This window comes from Heliangelus exortis, chromosome 5 (assembly GCF_036169615.1).
Source record: "Heliangelus exortis chromosome 5, bHelExo1.hap1, whole genome shotgun sequence".
NCBI lineage: Eukaryota > Metazoa > Chordata > Aves > Apodiformes > Trochilidae > Heliangelus > Heliangelus exortis.
In genome coordinates, this window is record NC_092426.1 from 5001380 (window position 1) to 5017233 (window position 15854).

Consider the following 15854-nt stretch of genomic DNA (forward strand, 5'->3'; position numbering starts at 1 on the left):
AAGGCAAACCCATGTGTCCTGGCACAATGGTGCACAAATTAAATTTTAGGGTTTTTTTTACTCTTGCCCCACCAGTCCATCTTCTGCCTTACACAGGAAACCCAACCCGGCCTTAAGAGCTCAGGTGGGGGTCTGTCATTTTTATCCATTCTGTATTTGTGAGTTCCTCCCTTCACTCCTAACCACCACTCCCTGGCGACAGTGAGGAAACGGAGCTTTTTTTTTTTTTTTTCCCACAGCGATGTTTTATTCCTGTTTGAGAGGAAAGACCCTGGACCCTCAGGGTCCCTACGCATGGAGCCTGTCGGGGCACCAGGGCACAGAGCCCTCGCCGACCTTCAGCTTTTGCGAGGAGACACAAAAAAACACTTTTTCTGCTGGATCAACCGGTGACCACCTCACCGAATGAGCCCAGCGCCATAAACTATCGGAACCGGCTGGGTACGGCCGCTTCACCACGGCTTAACCCTTCAGCACGGCTTAACCCTTCCCCACCTCAACCCGCCGCCATTTTACCCCTCACAGCAGCGAGGCCGCCATCACCCCCCAGCCCGCCCAACGCCTTCCCGGGACCATCCGGCAGTGCCTCAGCCCTTCATCCCCTCATCCACCCCCTTCTCCCCGGCTGAGGCTCTCCGGAAAGGAGCGGAGGGAAAGCTGCGCTGCCGGGCAGGCGCCGGGGACAGCCGCTTCTCCGCACCGGGGAGGAGGAAAGCCCCGCCGGGGAGGAGAAAAAGAAGGAAGAGGAAGGGGAAGGGGAAGGTCCATTGGCACCGGCGCTGAGGGGAAGGGAGGCCGCGATGCCGCTGTACGAGGGCTTGGGCAGCGGCGGGGAGAAGACCGCCGTGGTGATAGACCTGGGAGAGGCTTTCACCAAGTGAGTGCCACCGCCATGCCAACCGCCCCCCTCCCGACCCGCCTGGCCCCGCTTCTGTCGCGACAGACATCGCCGCCGAGCCGGTGTCGCGGCCGCGGGCGGGGCTGTTGTCGGGATTAACAAATTGTTGGTCGTTCCCCTTTCGAACCCCCCCCTCTTTGTTGTTGTTTTTTTTGTGGTGATGTGCTGATGATAAACAGCCTCATTTTTTAGTCTCTTTTGGGTGTGTTTCAAAAAGGGTGCAAACGCGAGGTGGAGATGCTGAGGATTAATCGTTTATATCGTAGGACAAAAAGGTAGCCGTGATTCTGCCTGCCCCGTGTCCAAAATCCCCCCTTGTGTTAGAAACCCCCTAAATAATACCCCCCGCCCCCCTGCTCCTGTCCCGGGGACACGCAGCCCTCAGGCTAAGGGGATTTCAAGGAACCCGCACCCAGGGTTAAAATACTCTGGAAATGTTCCTTGGATTTCGGTAGTCTGTTGGGAGAAGCATCTTAAAAACACCAGAAAAAAAAAAAAAAAAAAAAAAAAAAGTGATATTTCAGGAAAAGCACCTTTCCAGATGCATGTCACTCTCTTAGTCCCGTGTCAGCGTGGATGCATTTATGTGCTTTGAAGCCCTAAGGATGCCTTGACTTGCTGGTTTCTATGTTTCTGTGAAACTTGGGTTTGTATTATGTTGCTTTTTCTTTTTTTTAGCTTTTTTTTTTGAAGTGACAGTGCCAAGCAGGCTGGCTTACCTTACTGCCTTACCTGGAAGTCACAGCAGTGTGGTCCTGGAGAGAATTTACCAAAGCCTTCTTGGGTGGAAACTACTGACTGACTTTTTGTGGATTCCTCTGGTGTCATGGGTCCCAGGCTTTTCCCAAATTTGGGGCACCTGTGAGGCTTTATCCCATAGGTGTTCCTGTCCAGTAAAACACCCTCATGGAAAAGCATTTCCCCTGGATAGTATATTCTTAGGTTCTGCTTCCACCCTTCATTCTTGTAGAAGAGACAACTTAATTATCTGAGAGAGACATCTGACCTTTTCCCAGTAAGGCTGAAATTAACCAAAAGTTCAGAAGGATGACAGGCAAGAACAACCTTGGGTACACCCCAGTCTTTGTTTGGAAGATCAAAGAAAAAAATAAATTCCCAGTTGGGTCTACTGCAGCATTTTTTGCTGAAATGACCTGAAAAAACGTGTTGAAAAATACCAAAATAAAGTATTAATTGGCCTTTTGCATTGAAAGTACTTGAGTAGCTTTATGCTTGTCTACTTTTTCTACTTTTTGGTGTTTCCTACCATGTTTGTACTTTGTGCGAGTGGCAGTAGTGGAATAAATGCCAGGCACTGAGTTTCTTAAATTGGTAAATTTGTTTGTTTGTTTGTTTTCATTTGTTTTCTTCAGTTCAGCTTTTTGGGTCTTTTAAAGTGCAATCTCTTTATGAAAGCCAGACAAAATACTTGTTTTGGAGTTACTCTGATTTTTGTTACATTGTACCTAAGTTGGATGCAGAACTTGTGTTTTGTCACAAGTTCCTGAGCCTGCAATGCCTTAAATCACCCAGGGTGCTTGTGAAGGGAATGAGTTTCAAAGCATTAAATAAGATGGACACAGGAAAAAAGTGTCAATTGAGTGGTGCTGGTCAGCAGTGAAGGCTCCAAGACCTGTGTGATCCTGGTCATTAAGTCTGTGTGTTTTGTTTCTTCTAAATAGATGTCACAGAAAATGATAAATTTGATAGGCAGTAGGGAAGATTGCAGGTAGATGATGGTAAACAGAAAACTGTTCTCAGTGGAAAGTTGGAGGCAAGTCAGAGTTGAGCATTCCAGTCCTGAAAGAAGTGAAGAAAACTCCTGTTTAATGCACCTGAAGGAGTCAATAAAAATAAATCTAATTTTTTTCTCGTTCAGAATGGCTTGATAGAAACTGTATGCAAAGCAGTCACAGTATTTTCTGTAATTAATTGCTCTTTGATGACTCCTAGGCCTGGTATGCTAATTAGTGACTTCAAATAATAAGGTTTTCAACATTTTCTTTTAGGTGTGGCTTTGCAGGAGAAACAGGACCAAGATGTGTTATTCCTAGTGAGATAAAGAAACCTGATGTTGCAAAGGTAAACTATTTGACCCAAGCTGTTTTACTTTTCCAGTGTTTGGCATGTTATATTATAGAAAGAATTTGCAAATGCATTTTCTGTGTATCATAAGCTGTTTTTCATTATTTTATAACTGCTGCTCTGAGAAGCTCTTAACTCATTACAAGTAAGTGTGATACCAAAGCTGATGTTAATTGGTACTTCTCACCCATGAAGCTTCTGTTTGGGGAATTTTTGGGGAAGCTTCTGTTGAGGAATTTTTTTGCCTGGCTATGCTTTTCCTTTTTAAAATTTCACTGGAGGATAACAGCTTTGGAAGACTTAATGTTGAGATAAGTTACAAGTACAAAAAATTAGCATTAATAAGCTCTGGAGCTTAGTTACAGGTAAGAGTGAGGATTTCTTTGTATGCATCAGGTTATATATATGTGGATGTAATATGTTGTGATGTTATATATATCACATATATATTTCTTTATAATCACTGCCTGGTGTTTCAGCTGACTGGATATTTTTCCTTTACAGCCTGTCAAAGTTGTTCAGTATAATATTAATACAGAAGAGCTATATTCCTACCTGAAGGAATTTATCCATATGCTGTATTTCAGGTAAGAGATACTTGGGTCTTAGTTCTTCAGACCTTTTGCAGCTCTGTTCTGAGTACACTGAATTATTAGAAGTGTGACTGGCAGGCTGCTCTCCAGCAGAGTAAGAAAATAGAAACAAGATGTTGCCTGGCTGTGTTCTTGGAGGAGAAATCCAGTGGTGCTGAACTTCAGGTTGTATAATAAAAGGTTAATATCCTGCAGCATGAGTTACTCTCTAGAAATAAAGTATTTATTAAGTTGCCTCATGACTGTGGCCCTCATAAAGGGCTTGATAGGGGAAAGTCATAAGGAGTTGTACTGATTTGGTAGAGCTGAAGCTCCTCTTATGTCAGTGCAGAGCTCTCTCCACAAGGCAGTGGTCTGGAAGGAGGAATCTTAACCTGTGGAATATTTTTGCCTCAGTAATACATCTTTTTGTTGTATTTTGAGTACTATTAATGAAGTTGGACTCTAGTCTTTTCTGTTTACTTCTGAGCATTATTTTTACACAGTAAAAATCATCACTTGACCAAAGGAAACAAGCACCTAACTTCTGGTCTTCTATCTTCTGGCGTGTGGTGGTGATTTTTTTTTTCCCCTGTCCATGATAATTTTTTTGTAATGGAAATCAGGGCAATTCCATCCTGTTTCACTGAAATCAGAACATCTGTATCATCATTCTTCCTCTTTTATGGACACACTGTATGACACTGGACAAGCCATTAATGCCTATTATGCATGCTGATTTCTTCCCTTATATCTATTTAGAAATATGTAACAGATACTCAGAACTACAGCCTGCTGGCAGAGAGCTCTGTCATTTTTTTTTCTGTATCTCAGTTTCCTAACTTCCTTATTGGAAGGAAGTTTATTTTAGGACAAAAACTTGGGGATCTGCTGTAGAAGATGCTGTCTAAATGCCTATTATAGGGATTTTTGAAGAGAATGGAACATGAAAATAAGCTAAGTCCCAAATAACATGCTTAAACTCACTAGGTTTGTCTTTTCTTTTTAGACACCTCTTGGTGAACCCCAGAGACCGCCGTGTTGTGATCATAGAATCAGTCCTGAGTCCATCACACTTCAGGGACACACTCACAAGGGTCCTTTTCAAGCATTTTGAGGTACATGTTTTGCATAACTCTTGTCTCTGCCCAGCCTAGCACTTGCTCCAGATGTTTTCCTTACAGTCAGTACCAGATGCAGGCAAAGAAATGAAAGCAATGCCAAGTGAATGTGGGAGGCAGAAACAAGATGAAAAAAGTTGATGGCCCTCTGGGGAAGTCAGGCTTGGAGACTGGAGTAAAAGCCATTTTTGTTCCATTCTGACTCTTCATGAGACCACAAACAGGAGCTATTAACAAGAATCCAAAGGGTTCCAGACAGATCCAATAATCCCCACTGAACTCTGACTGAAGACAGAATTTATATTTAAACACTTGTTACTGATCTGTCAGCAAACCTCATGACTTCTACCAGAGTCAATATCTTTTCTAGCACGTGATCTAACCTCTGGCTGAACTCATTTAGATAAGAGCTTGCCTGAAATTTATGATCTTCTCTGCTTCATCAATATCTTTTGAAGAAACGTTTGAACCTAATTGTGTATTTTTAATGGCAAATGTTTTAGGAGGTGAAGCTGTAGCTTTACAATTCATACAGAACAAAGATTCATGTTCTTCTCTAAAAAGTGGTGAAACTTCTGTCTTCAGTACTACACTGTGCTTCCACTGTGCAATTTACCAAATAATCTTAAGCTTCTGCATAGTTCCTTCCTACTATTGATAAAATTTTCTGATGACTTGAATTGATGAAAGATTTGAGTGATATTTTTTTCCTAATCTCCTTTAGAGTTAAAAAAAAATAAATAAGTCTCAGATGAAGCAAACCCATACAGAGTGGGTTGCTGAAAGTCATTTATGACTTGGAAAGTCATGTTTTGATGGAGAGACTTTGTAGCTTGTTGAGATGCTGCTGAGGTGAGGTTAATTCTTTCTGGCTTCTGTTTCCATTTGGTACAAAAAATAAGAGTGGCAAATTAGTACAGGTCTGTATTATGACTTGTGTCTCTGGGCTATGGGTCAGTAATATTGCCTTTAAATGCAAGATTTATTGAAATTGCTTGTTTAATTAATACTTAAAGTTGTTCTGTTGAAGGAACTGTTGCTGTCCAGGACATTTGATGTATGGAATTCTGGGGAAAGGAAGCAATTCTCATGTCATTACCACTTGAGTTTCCACATTGCTTTGGAAGAGTGTTTTGTGAGGTTGTTTTAATGTTTTCATAAGGCACACTTTTATGGGTTTTCCAGCACCTTTATTCATGTCTTCAAGTCCTTATACAATAGTTCAAGTGGCTGTGTTTTAGTTTCTTTCACTCCTCTTCAAACTACAATAAGTAACCTGAACAATGACTTAAGGTGAGCTTCACAATTAGCACTTGCTATTTTTGCAAGCCTGTTCCAAGATTCATTGTTACTGGAGTCACTGATATGAAACACACATAAGATGAATGTAGAATTTGGAATCCTGTTGTATTTTGCTACCTCAAAAACTAAATTAAAACCTGATACTGGAAGATACAGTTGTTTGGGTTTTGTTTTTAATATCACATTTAGAGAAAGCACCAGTGCTTTGGGTGTTGGGTTTTTTCCCTTCTCTTCTGTCACTTTTCCTCCTTGTTTCCATGTAGGTACCTTCTGTTTTATTTGCTCCAAGTCATCTAATGTCTCTGCTGACTCTTGGGATCAATTCTGCCATGGTGCTGGACTGTGGATATGCAGAGAGCTTGGTGCTGCCTGTATCCTTTAATAACACCCAAATGGCTCTTCCAGACCATGACCTGGGGAGTCTCTTCACAGCTCAGATGCTGAACCCCTTGAAACTTGGGAAGAGAGATGCCTCTCTTCAGCCTTTACATGCTAGAAATCAGTTTTGGAAAAAAAGCAGTTAGAAAGTGTTTCCAATAGCTAAGGCAAGAGAATGGTGAGGGGGAAAAAACACTTAGTTCCAGCAGGTTGAAGACTCAAAACTAAAAAGGAGAATTTCCTGATCTTCGTGTAGATATATGAGGGAATTCCCATCCTGCGCTGCTGGGGCTCCCTCCCTCTGGGAGGAAAGGCTATCCACAAGTAAGTTTGAAGCTCCATGATTCCAGGTGAATTATAATTTATTTCTGAATGTTAATATTTGATTAGTGATCAAATATTCCTATTGACCATGAATTGAACCATAACTGCTGCTGTGGCAGCATCCAGTTTTTAAATTTACCTCTGTCTGGCTTTTGTTGATGTAGTGAAAGCCATGGAAATAGAATCATAGAATCATAGAATTGGCTGGGTTGGAAGGGACCTCAGAGCTCATCAAGTCCAACCCTTGATCCACTCCCACTGCAGTTCCCAGCCCATGGCACTGAGTGCCACATCCAGGCTCTTTAGAAATATCTCCAGGAATGGAGAATCCACCCCTTCCCTGGGCAGCCCATTCCAGTGTCTGATCACCCTCTCCATAAAGAAATTCTTTCTAATGTCCAACCTAAACCTCCCCTGGCACAACTTGAGACCTCTTGTGCCCTCTTGTCTTGCTGAGAGTTGCCTGGGAAAAGAGCCCAACCCCCCCCTGGCTCCAACCTCCTTTCAGGGAGTTGGAGAGAGTGATGAGGTCTCCCCTGAGCCTCCTCTTCTCCAGCCTCAACACCCCCAGCTCCCTCAGCCCTTCCTCACAGGACTTGTGCTGGATCCCTTCACAGCCTCCTTGCTCTTCTCTGGACCTGCTCCAGCACCTCAATCTCCTTCCTGAGCTGAGGGGCCCAGAACTGGACACAACTGGAGGATCTGCCTCAGTTTATATTTAGAAGAATTTAACTGAAGGGAGTAAATAAGCATTACACAGAGAATCAGCCTGTAACTAACTTCATGTGCAATGTTTTAGGGAGCTGGAATACCAGCTGCTGGAGCAGTGCACAGTTGATACTGGATTAGCCAAAGGACAAAGCCTTCCATCTGTGATGGGTAAGGTCTGTTTGATGGAGCATATGTGCTGTGAACTTGCATTGAGGAAAGTGGATTAATACTAACAGTAAATAAAATTATTTTAATATGCAGTGTGTCTTATATGATCTACTTTCATGATTTTTTTTTTTGCCAGTATATTTTTATGATAAGCCACTCACAGCAGTAGGTTGGAATGAAGGGCAAGATCTGTAGGAATTTTTCAGTCTGTTTTAGGAGAATATAAACTTCTTCCTGTTCTTAAAATTCTTACTTGATTAGAAACCCTTAAAAGCTGCTGTTATATTGAAACTTCAATGTACTAAATGCAACTCAAACTTGGTTTTGTTTATAGGTTCTCTTTCTGCATAAAAAGCTCTAGTTCAAATTTTTTTTTATTTATTTCAGGCTCAGTTCCAGAAGACATAGTAGAGGATATAAAAGGTAAAATTTTCTGCTTTGTGTAACTCCAGCCTATTAAACTGTGCAGTAGAGGAGAGCATGATAATAACTGTGCAGTAACTGTGCAATACTTTATATTTAGGAATTTATTTTATCTTTATCATGTTTCTTACTTACTGAAAGAACTTGCAATGTTCCTCCTCTTTGAAAGCAAAATGAAAACCATATTGAATTCCTAGTTCAGGTTGAGCCTTTGTGTTATCCAGACATAGCTCATAGATAAATTCAGTAGGCTCAGTAAGAATATTAAACTGGTGTATAGATCAGATTCTTCTCCTCCACTCAGCACTTGTAAGATCCCACCTGGAGGACTGGATCCAATTCTGGTGTCCCCACCCTAAGAATGACACAGATCTGTTGGAATGGGTCCAGAGGAGGCCACAAAGATGATCCAGGAGCTGGAGTGTTTCTGCTACAAGGAAAAACTGAAGGAGCTGGGATTGTTCAGCCTGAAGAAGAGTCCAGGGGGACCTTAGAGCTGCCTTCCCAGTACCTGAAAGGAACTTACAGAAAGGCTGGAGAGGGACTTTTTTCATAGTGTCCAGCAATAGGACCAGGGGAAATGGTTTTAAACTGAAGAAGAAAAGGTTTAGACTGGATATTGGGATGAAATTCTTTGGTGCAAGGCTGGTGATACCCTGGAACAGATTGCCCAGAGAGGCTGTGGCTGTCCCCTCCCTGGAGGTGCTCAAGGCCAGGTTGGATGAGGCTTGGAGCAACCTGGGCTGGATGAGAGGAGTCCCTGCCCATGGCATTGAGGTTGGAGTTACCTGATCTCTAAGGTCCCTTCCAACCTCAGCCATTTTATTTATGAGTTAATTTAGGAAGGTTCAGTTTTCCTTACAGTCACTTTTGCAAAAAATATATGTGTAAAAGAGGTTTGGGTGTGTTAATCAGATAGGCAAGATGAGTCAAGGACTACATTTACACCAGAAAAAGTTATGTCTGTTTTTGGGCAGAACTTGGATTGATTCCTATGTGATGTTTCATGTGCAAGAGTTATAAAAACATGTAGAATAGAGACTAGGAGCTGGTATATATCTCTTGATCCAAATTGGGAAGAAATCCATCAGTCAAATGTAAAATTATTCAGATGCAGCTGATGCTTTGTCAGATCAAAATTGCTTTTCTGATTCGAGGACTTGAGCACATTTTTCTGATTAGTTCTGGGTTTTATGCAGTTTTTTGGAACCAGATAGGATATGCTAGGGTTGGAATTATGATTGCCTGTGCATTGAAGGATTGTTTCTTTGTGACAGCCATTTATTAAGGAGGTACCTGTTTGTGCAAGGTACAAATAAATATCTGATAACACTGAACAGCTGGGATACAAATGGAATTGTGCTCTGTCAGTGTTGCCTGGATAAAAAAAATCCCTCAGGAATTCTTAGGATGCTGAAGAGTTGTACTGGGGAAAACATTGCACGATTACAGCTTGCTCAGACAGTGAAGCCATAGTGCAGGACCCATTAGTGGTGTGTTTGGGCAGCAGAACACAGCCCCTGGCACCTTGTGGTAACTGAAGGTATAATTTGTAATGTCCTTCTGGCTGTAAATCTTTTGTAGCTTCTCTGAGAAAGAAATCTTGCCTGTCCTAGCATAGTTCTGAGTGTCAAATTCCTTTAGATTCATGGTCAGGGGAGCACCTGAACACTGCTAAAATCTAAAAGCTGTTTTTCTTTGCACATATTTGATAATGCCTTGGACCAGCAAGGGCCTAAACTGTCTGTTTTCCCATAAACTAAGCAGAATTATTGTCTGTAGTGGTGAGGAAATCCAGCAAAGTCTCAATCCTTCCCCTTCTTTTTCTTTTACAAAGTCCGCACGTGTTTTGTGAGTGATCTTCAGCGTGGACTGAAAATCCAGGCAGCCAAGTTCAACATTGATGGCAGTGCTGAGGTGGGTGGAGAATGAAGCTTACCCTGGTTTTTCTTTTTTTGAAGCAGATGTAGCCCTCGTGGCCTCTAAAATAGTGCACATGTGTTTTTATTTCTAGCGTCCTTCACCACCTCCAGATGTGGACTACCCTTTAGATGGAGAAAAGATCCTCCATGTAGTTGGCCCCATCAGGTGAGAAATCCTCTAGCTGTGTATTTTATCTTTAGGAGGATGTATTTTCCTAAAATAAAAAGTACATTTTCATAATACTGAATTTTAATGAAACACTTGCCTATGCTTTCTATGTCTCTTAAATGAAGGCTTTGTGCTGTGGCCACAATAAGGTGTTTGCTTCCCCAGGGAGCTGAGAGTTGAAGCAAACAGATTGGAAGGATGGGGGAAACAGAACTGGGGGATGATTACAGGCTGATGAGACAGGTTTAGTGAAGAGGGCATTGTCTTCTCCCTGTTGGCAGTGCCTGGTGCAGGGACTGTCTGACAGGAGTGGTGATGAAGTGTTATCAGCAGGAAGGCTGTAGTTATTTCCAGCCCTGCTGTTCAGGAGTGTTAGCTCACAGTGTGGTGTGGCTTCTCATTAAGACTCATTTCCTCTCTTTTTCAACAGAGACTCCGTGGTGGAAATACTGTTTGAACAGGATAATGAAGAGACATCTGTTGCCACTTTGATCTTAGATTCACTCATTCAGGTACCTTTATATTAGAAACAATTTCTTGAATGCCTCCGACCTTAGAACCTGCTGTTGTAAATTACTCTCCCTAAAGTAACACCCTTCTGAGTACAGGTTGGGATTGGCTGGCAGAGTTTAGCACAGCATGACTCCTAGGGGTCTGCCACATGAGGAATGGCCCTGGAGTAGCAAGTTGCCATGTGTCATCCACTCAGTGGTGGTTTTCTTACTCTTTGTTGTACTGCAGTGTGTGTAGGAGAGGTTCCTCTGAAACAGAGTGCTCACCTCTCAGCAAAAGTTAATTGTTTGCCTTGATTGATTTGGGGTGAGGCTGTGTGTCTGTAATGATGAAGGAGTAGCTTGGTGTTAGGGAGCTGCACTGCTTAAACTGAAATGGCACAGCTATTCTGTTTCTTCTGTTTTCTTCTTTTTTGTACCCAGAGTTAAACTGTCACATAATCACAGAATTGTCACAGTTGGAAAAGACCTCTAAGATCACCGGGTCCAACTCTCAACATCCCCCCTTAATAAAATACATGTATCAATGTCTGTATCACCCACTAGAGCATGTCCTGAAGTGCCTCATCTGCATGGGTTTTGAATACTTCCAGGGATGGTGATTCCACCACCTCCCTGGGCAGCCCATTCCAATGCCTGCCTACTCTCTCAGTAAAGAAATTTTTCCTCAGATCCAGTCTAAACCTCCCCTGGTGCAACCTCAAGCCATTCCCTCTAGTTATATTATTATTTACTTGAGAGAAGAGGCCAGCACCCACCTCCCTGCAACCTCTTTTCAGGTAGTTGTAGAGAGCAATAAGGTCAAATTAACTTCAAAAACTTTATCTAACTTCAAATTAACTTCAAAACTTTGAGTCCTTCATACTGTTGGATAGAATGATATTAATTTGGACATCTCTATTACAGAGAGTATATTAGATATATTATGAGAAATTTTCTTGGCATATACAAACACTTCATTTCTTATTATATTTAGGAAAAGATGTATTAGAAAACCACTATAAATGGAAATTTTCATTATGCCATGGTGTATGTATGTTAATTAAAGTTGACTTGCTGTAGCTACTGATACCTTTTAAATTAGTTTGCTCAGGTATAATCTATTGGGGAGCCATAGCTGCCCATAACATGACAAACATTCCAATTAGGATTTCTTATGAAAACAAATTATTTAAAGACACCTCTGCCTGCACCTCTCACCTTGGTACCTCCAGGCATTTAGTTTGCATTGCTCTTTGGCCAGAAGACAGGTAAATGTTAGCTTGACAAGTGTGAAATAGCAGCCAGCTACTTGTGATGGACAAGAGCATTGCAGCAGGCTGAATTATTTTCCAAAGGGGGAGTGCAGGTCTGTTTGTGAGGGGCAAAACTGACAAAGCTTGGTCTTCCCCTGCCTTTATGTCTTCTGCTTGGGTGATCTGGGGCCTGATTCAAGCTCCAGCAGGATCCTTTCCTGCCAGTGAGACTTGTGTGGTGCCTTTCTCCCACCTGGAGTTAAAAGGACTCCTGTCCCTGCTATGGCAGTGGGATTGGAACCAGAGGAGGAACCTTCCCACCACGACCATTCTGTGATCCTGTGTAACATTTTTTGCTGTCTGGGAGCACTGGTTGATGCTCCCCCTCTCTCTGGCACAGCTTCTCCCAGAAAATCCTGGGAATTACTGTCACTGGTAACTCTCTCCTCCCTTCTCCTGGGCTGTCTCAGCTTGGCAGGGACTCAGGGTGTCTACTGTGCCAGCCTCTCCTGGCAGTTCCTTAAGTCTGGTTCTCTTGGGAATCCTGGGGGAAAAATTCCATGGATTATATTTCACCTAAGTATGAGAAAAAAGCAATTGAAGTGTGTAGAAAAGACTGAATGATTTTCTTACAGATTTGAATGCTTGTTCATGCAACAGCAGTTCAAGTGATGTTTGGGTTTTTTTTTATCCCTGTTTGTTTTAGTGTCCCATAGACACCAGGAAGCAGTTGGCAGAGAACCTGGTAGTTATTGGTGGCACTGCCATGTTGCCAGGATTCCTCCACAGGCTCATGGCTGAGATCAGATACCTGGTAGAGAAACCAAAATACAAAGAAGCACTTGCTACTAAAACCTTCAGAATTCACACTCCACCTGCCAAACCCAACTGTGTGGCCTGGCTGGGAGGTAAGAGTGACAGCAGCTGGCAAGCAAAGGTACAAAGGTGAAAAAAAAAAAGCCTTCCAGGTGGGGTTTGTGGTGAATAAATAGCAATAAAACTTAAGTGAACGATCAAAATCAAGCTGCGTTGGAGCTCTGTGGAATTGTTAGGCCCTGCTGGGAGAATTTTTGCAGAGTAAAGCTCCCCTGGGGACATTGGGAGCTCAGGGTGGCCCTGCAGGAGCTTTAATCCGATGACAATTTGCAGCGGCAGCGTTGGGAGGGGTTGGCTCAAGTGCAGTACTGGGCTACAGCCATGTGGTGGCACCGGCAAAGCGATGCGACAGAGCAGAGACCTGCGGCGTGCAGGAAAATCGCTTGTGGAAAAAACAAACTTAATTACCCAGGAGCTGAGAGCCGTGGGCAGGGCGGAGGCTGCAAACTCCCGGGGCTCTTCCCAAGTGCCAGTAAGAAACGCAGCGACTCTGATGGATTTTGGATGCTGTACTGGCAGGCTGGGGAAAAAGAAGGGCTTTCAGCTGACAGCAGTTCTTTTCAGGAAGGTTTTGAGGTTGAGAGACATTAACTAAACATTAAGCTTTCATTTTCCTAACTTTCCTAAGCTTTCATTTTTTAAGCTGAGCCCATCTGGTGTGCACGAGGAACTAACTTTAATTTTAAAGGTAGTTTTTTTTTCTGTAGGTGGTGAAATGTAAATTTTTACACAATTTTAGCTCTAGAAACTTTGGAGTTAGCAAACAAGGATGATATATACACACCAAGCTCTCTGATCTTTTCATCCATGGGAGCACTAATCAGCTCCTGTGGTCTGAATCTTCTCACATTTGTGTAAACTTCATACAGGTATCACCTGACACCTCTTTGGGAGAGAAGAAATTTCCTTAAGCACAAGGTGATTGGTTTGAGGTGCTTAAAATAAAAAACTTCTAGGAAAATGTGTTGTAAGAAGCAGGTTAGCTAAGCTAGTTTTGCTCTCAGCAGAGAGTGGATTGTTTGTTTTCAGTTTCTCTCAAGGGACATAAATGGAATCAGTTTGGGAGTATTTGGGATGACTGAAAAGGAAATCAACTGCATCCTTTCATTCCTTTAACTTCTGGGACAGAGCTGCTAAAAAACAGTCGAGGTTCTTGATGGGAGGAAGTAGAAGAAGAAATTAAGTACATTAAATTAAACCAATGTTTGTTTTTTTTTTCCCAATAGGAGCAATTTTTGGAGCACTTCAGGACATCCTTGGGAGCAGATCTGTGTCCAAGGAATATTACAGCCAGACAGGCCGCATACCTGACTGGTGCTGCCTTAACAATCCCCCACTGGAAATGATGTTTGATATTGGAAAAGCACCCCCACCACTGATGAAGAGAGCTTTTTCTACAGAGAAATAAGCACCTGAATGCTACACAAGGATTCTCCTCAGCTGTTTCAAGTAGATATATATGCATTGGCTTTTTTTTTTATTATTATTATTGAGTCACTTGTGTGTAGCACTATTAAAAATGAACAATGTGGGGGTTTTTTTTGGGGGGGTGTACTGTCAGTTACTAACACTATTTAAAACCACATCCAGTTAGAGTTTAAAAATTTAACTCTGGCAACTACTATGCTGTTTTATCCTCTTCTGAAGAAATTCTGTTCCATCATGCCTTGCTGCCTACCAAGTTGTTTGTTATTTATATGTACAGTAAATTACATTGTTGAGAGAATTTTTTTTTTAGATATTTTGATTTTTAAATGTAAGAATGGAGGGTGGTCTACTATGTGAAGCATCTGTGGGAGCTTTTCTGCCAAATTCTGCATTAAAATATTCCTCCCTGGAATCACATGTGGGGAGATTATTTGGGGCTGTTTAGCAAAGGTGCTGGGGCAGTATTTCATGGAATGCCAGGTCAGAAGGGACCTCAAGGAGCATCTGCTCCAACCTTATTAGGTAGGAACACCTCATTTTTGATGAGATGAGCCAGCACCCTGTCAGAGCTGAGTCTTCCAGGTGTTCAGTGCTGGGGAATCCACCCCTTCCCTGGGGAGATTGTTCCAGGGTTTTTCTCATTGAGAAAAATTTTCTTCTGGTGTGTCCAGCTGGGATCTCCCCAGGAGTGACTTGCTCCTCTTACCCCTCATCCTTTCCACCTGACTCCTTGTAAAAAGGGAGTCTCCATCTTCTGCTTTCCCCTGGATACAGTTCTGAGAGTTTTAGCAGAGTTCTGCCTGTAATTCTCAACTCGTGCTGAGCTAACAACTCTCCCAGTGTCTTTACTGAATTCAGCCATGTAAGAATTACAAACATAAGTGAGAAAAAATCTTACATTTCTTTGTGGAACATCAAATTTAGCAGTCATTTCTTTGCCCCCCTTCCCCCCCATCAAAAATACAAAATTTCATTCTTCCAGAGCACTTTGTAATAAATGAAAATGCAACATAAAGTTCATTGCTTAAGGAAAAAAAAGAAAGTCCATTTGGGTATTATTTAGTAATTGTTGGGTAATTACTGGGCTCTTAGCAATATTGTAACTTTACCAATTGATAGAGAAGGAGCTCTCCTGTGAGAAAACAAACACAAACCCTCCTGTTCAGCTCTTAGTGCTGCTGGGTTTGGTTTGCCATGATTGTCTCTGTCCTTCCATAACACTGCAGGGAATTTAATTTTTCAGCCCAAGCAGTGCCCCTGCATCTTGGCAGCAGCATCTCTTAGGAGAGGCTTTTCCCTGCTGTCAAATGCCACTAAAAAATGCCATTAATGTGCTGGTCTTGACTCACTGGCTAAATGGTGACCCTGCTGGTACCTGCTGGTATCTGAGGTTTCAGTCTGAAGACCAATTTTTCAGCTCAAATTTGGGGATAGAAACATAAAATTACAGGAGGGGTGGAGGTCGTGAAGTCTTACTGCCACAAGCCTGCTTTTTGTGGCTGATTTCCCCATGCTGTCTGCATGCTACCTGGAGCCCTTTAAGTTTCTTAAAGTTTCTTAAAGTTTAAGACATGTTCTTGTGGTGAAACTTAGCACAGTGTGCTATGGCATTTATTATTAATTTGTAATTCTGTTTCCTGTGTGCTTTACCTTAACATATGCTACTAGTTGGACATGGTAGGAGATAATCCTTTTTATCTTAACAGTTTCCAAATTGGAAAAAAACAAAA

At 42.3% G+C, this 15854-nt stretch overlaps 1 protein-coding gene across 1 annotated transcript; it reads left to right on the forward strand.

Moving 5' to 3' along the window:
* The first annotated feature begins 521 nt into the window (after positions 1-521).
* Positions 522-14536, forward strand: ACTR10 (actin related protein 10). Its single transcript, XM_071745263.1, has 13 exons — positions 522-877; positions 2908-2980; positions 3488-3570; positions 4565-4673; positions 6242-6349; positions 6613-6680; positions 7480-7559; positions 7947-7982; positions 9820-9899; positions 9997-10070; positions 10504-10585; positions 12527-12728; positions 13923-14536. Exons 1-13 carry the CDS (start codon positions 801-803, stop codon positions 14102-14104), a joined length of 1254 nt encoding a protein of 417 aa, XP_071601364.1. The 5' UTR covers positions 522-800; the 3' UTR covers positions 14105-14536.
* The last annotated feature ends 1318 nt before the right edge of the window (positions 14537-15854 follow it).

What these genes read in the sequence shown, in the direction of transcription:
- ACTR10 (XM_071745263.1), top strand. Translation starts at nt 801, where the DNA reads ATGCCGCTGTACGAGGGCTTGGGCAGCGGCGGGGAGAAGACCGCCGTG. An exon ending in ATCCATATGCTGTATTTCAG is followed by an intron (nt 3,571 to 4,564) that starts GTAAGAGATACT and finishes TTTTCTTTTTAG; the next exon opens with ACACCTCTTGGTGAACCCCA. An exon ending in CATGTAGTTGGCCCCATCAG is followed by an intron (nt 10,071 to 10,503) that starts GTGAGAAATCCT and finishes CTTTTTCAACAG; the next exon opens with AGACTCCGTGGTGGAAATAC.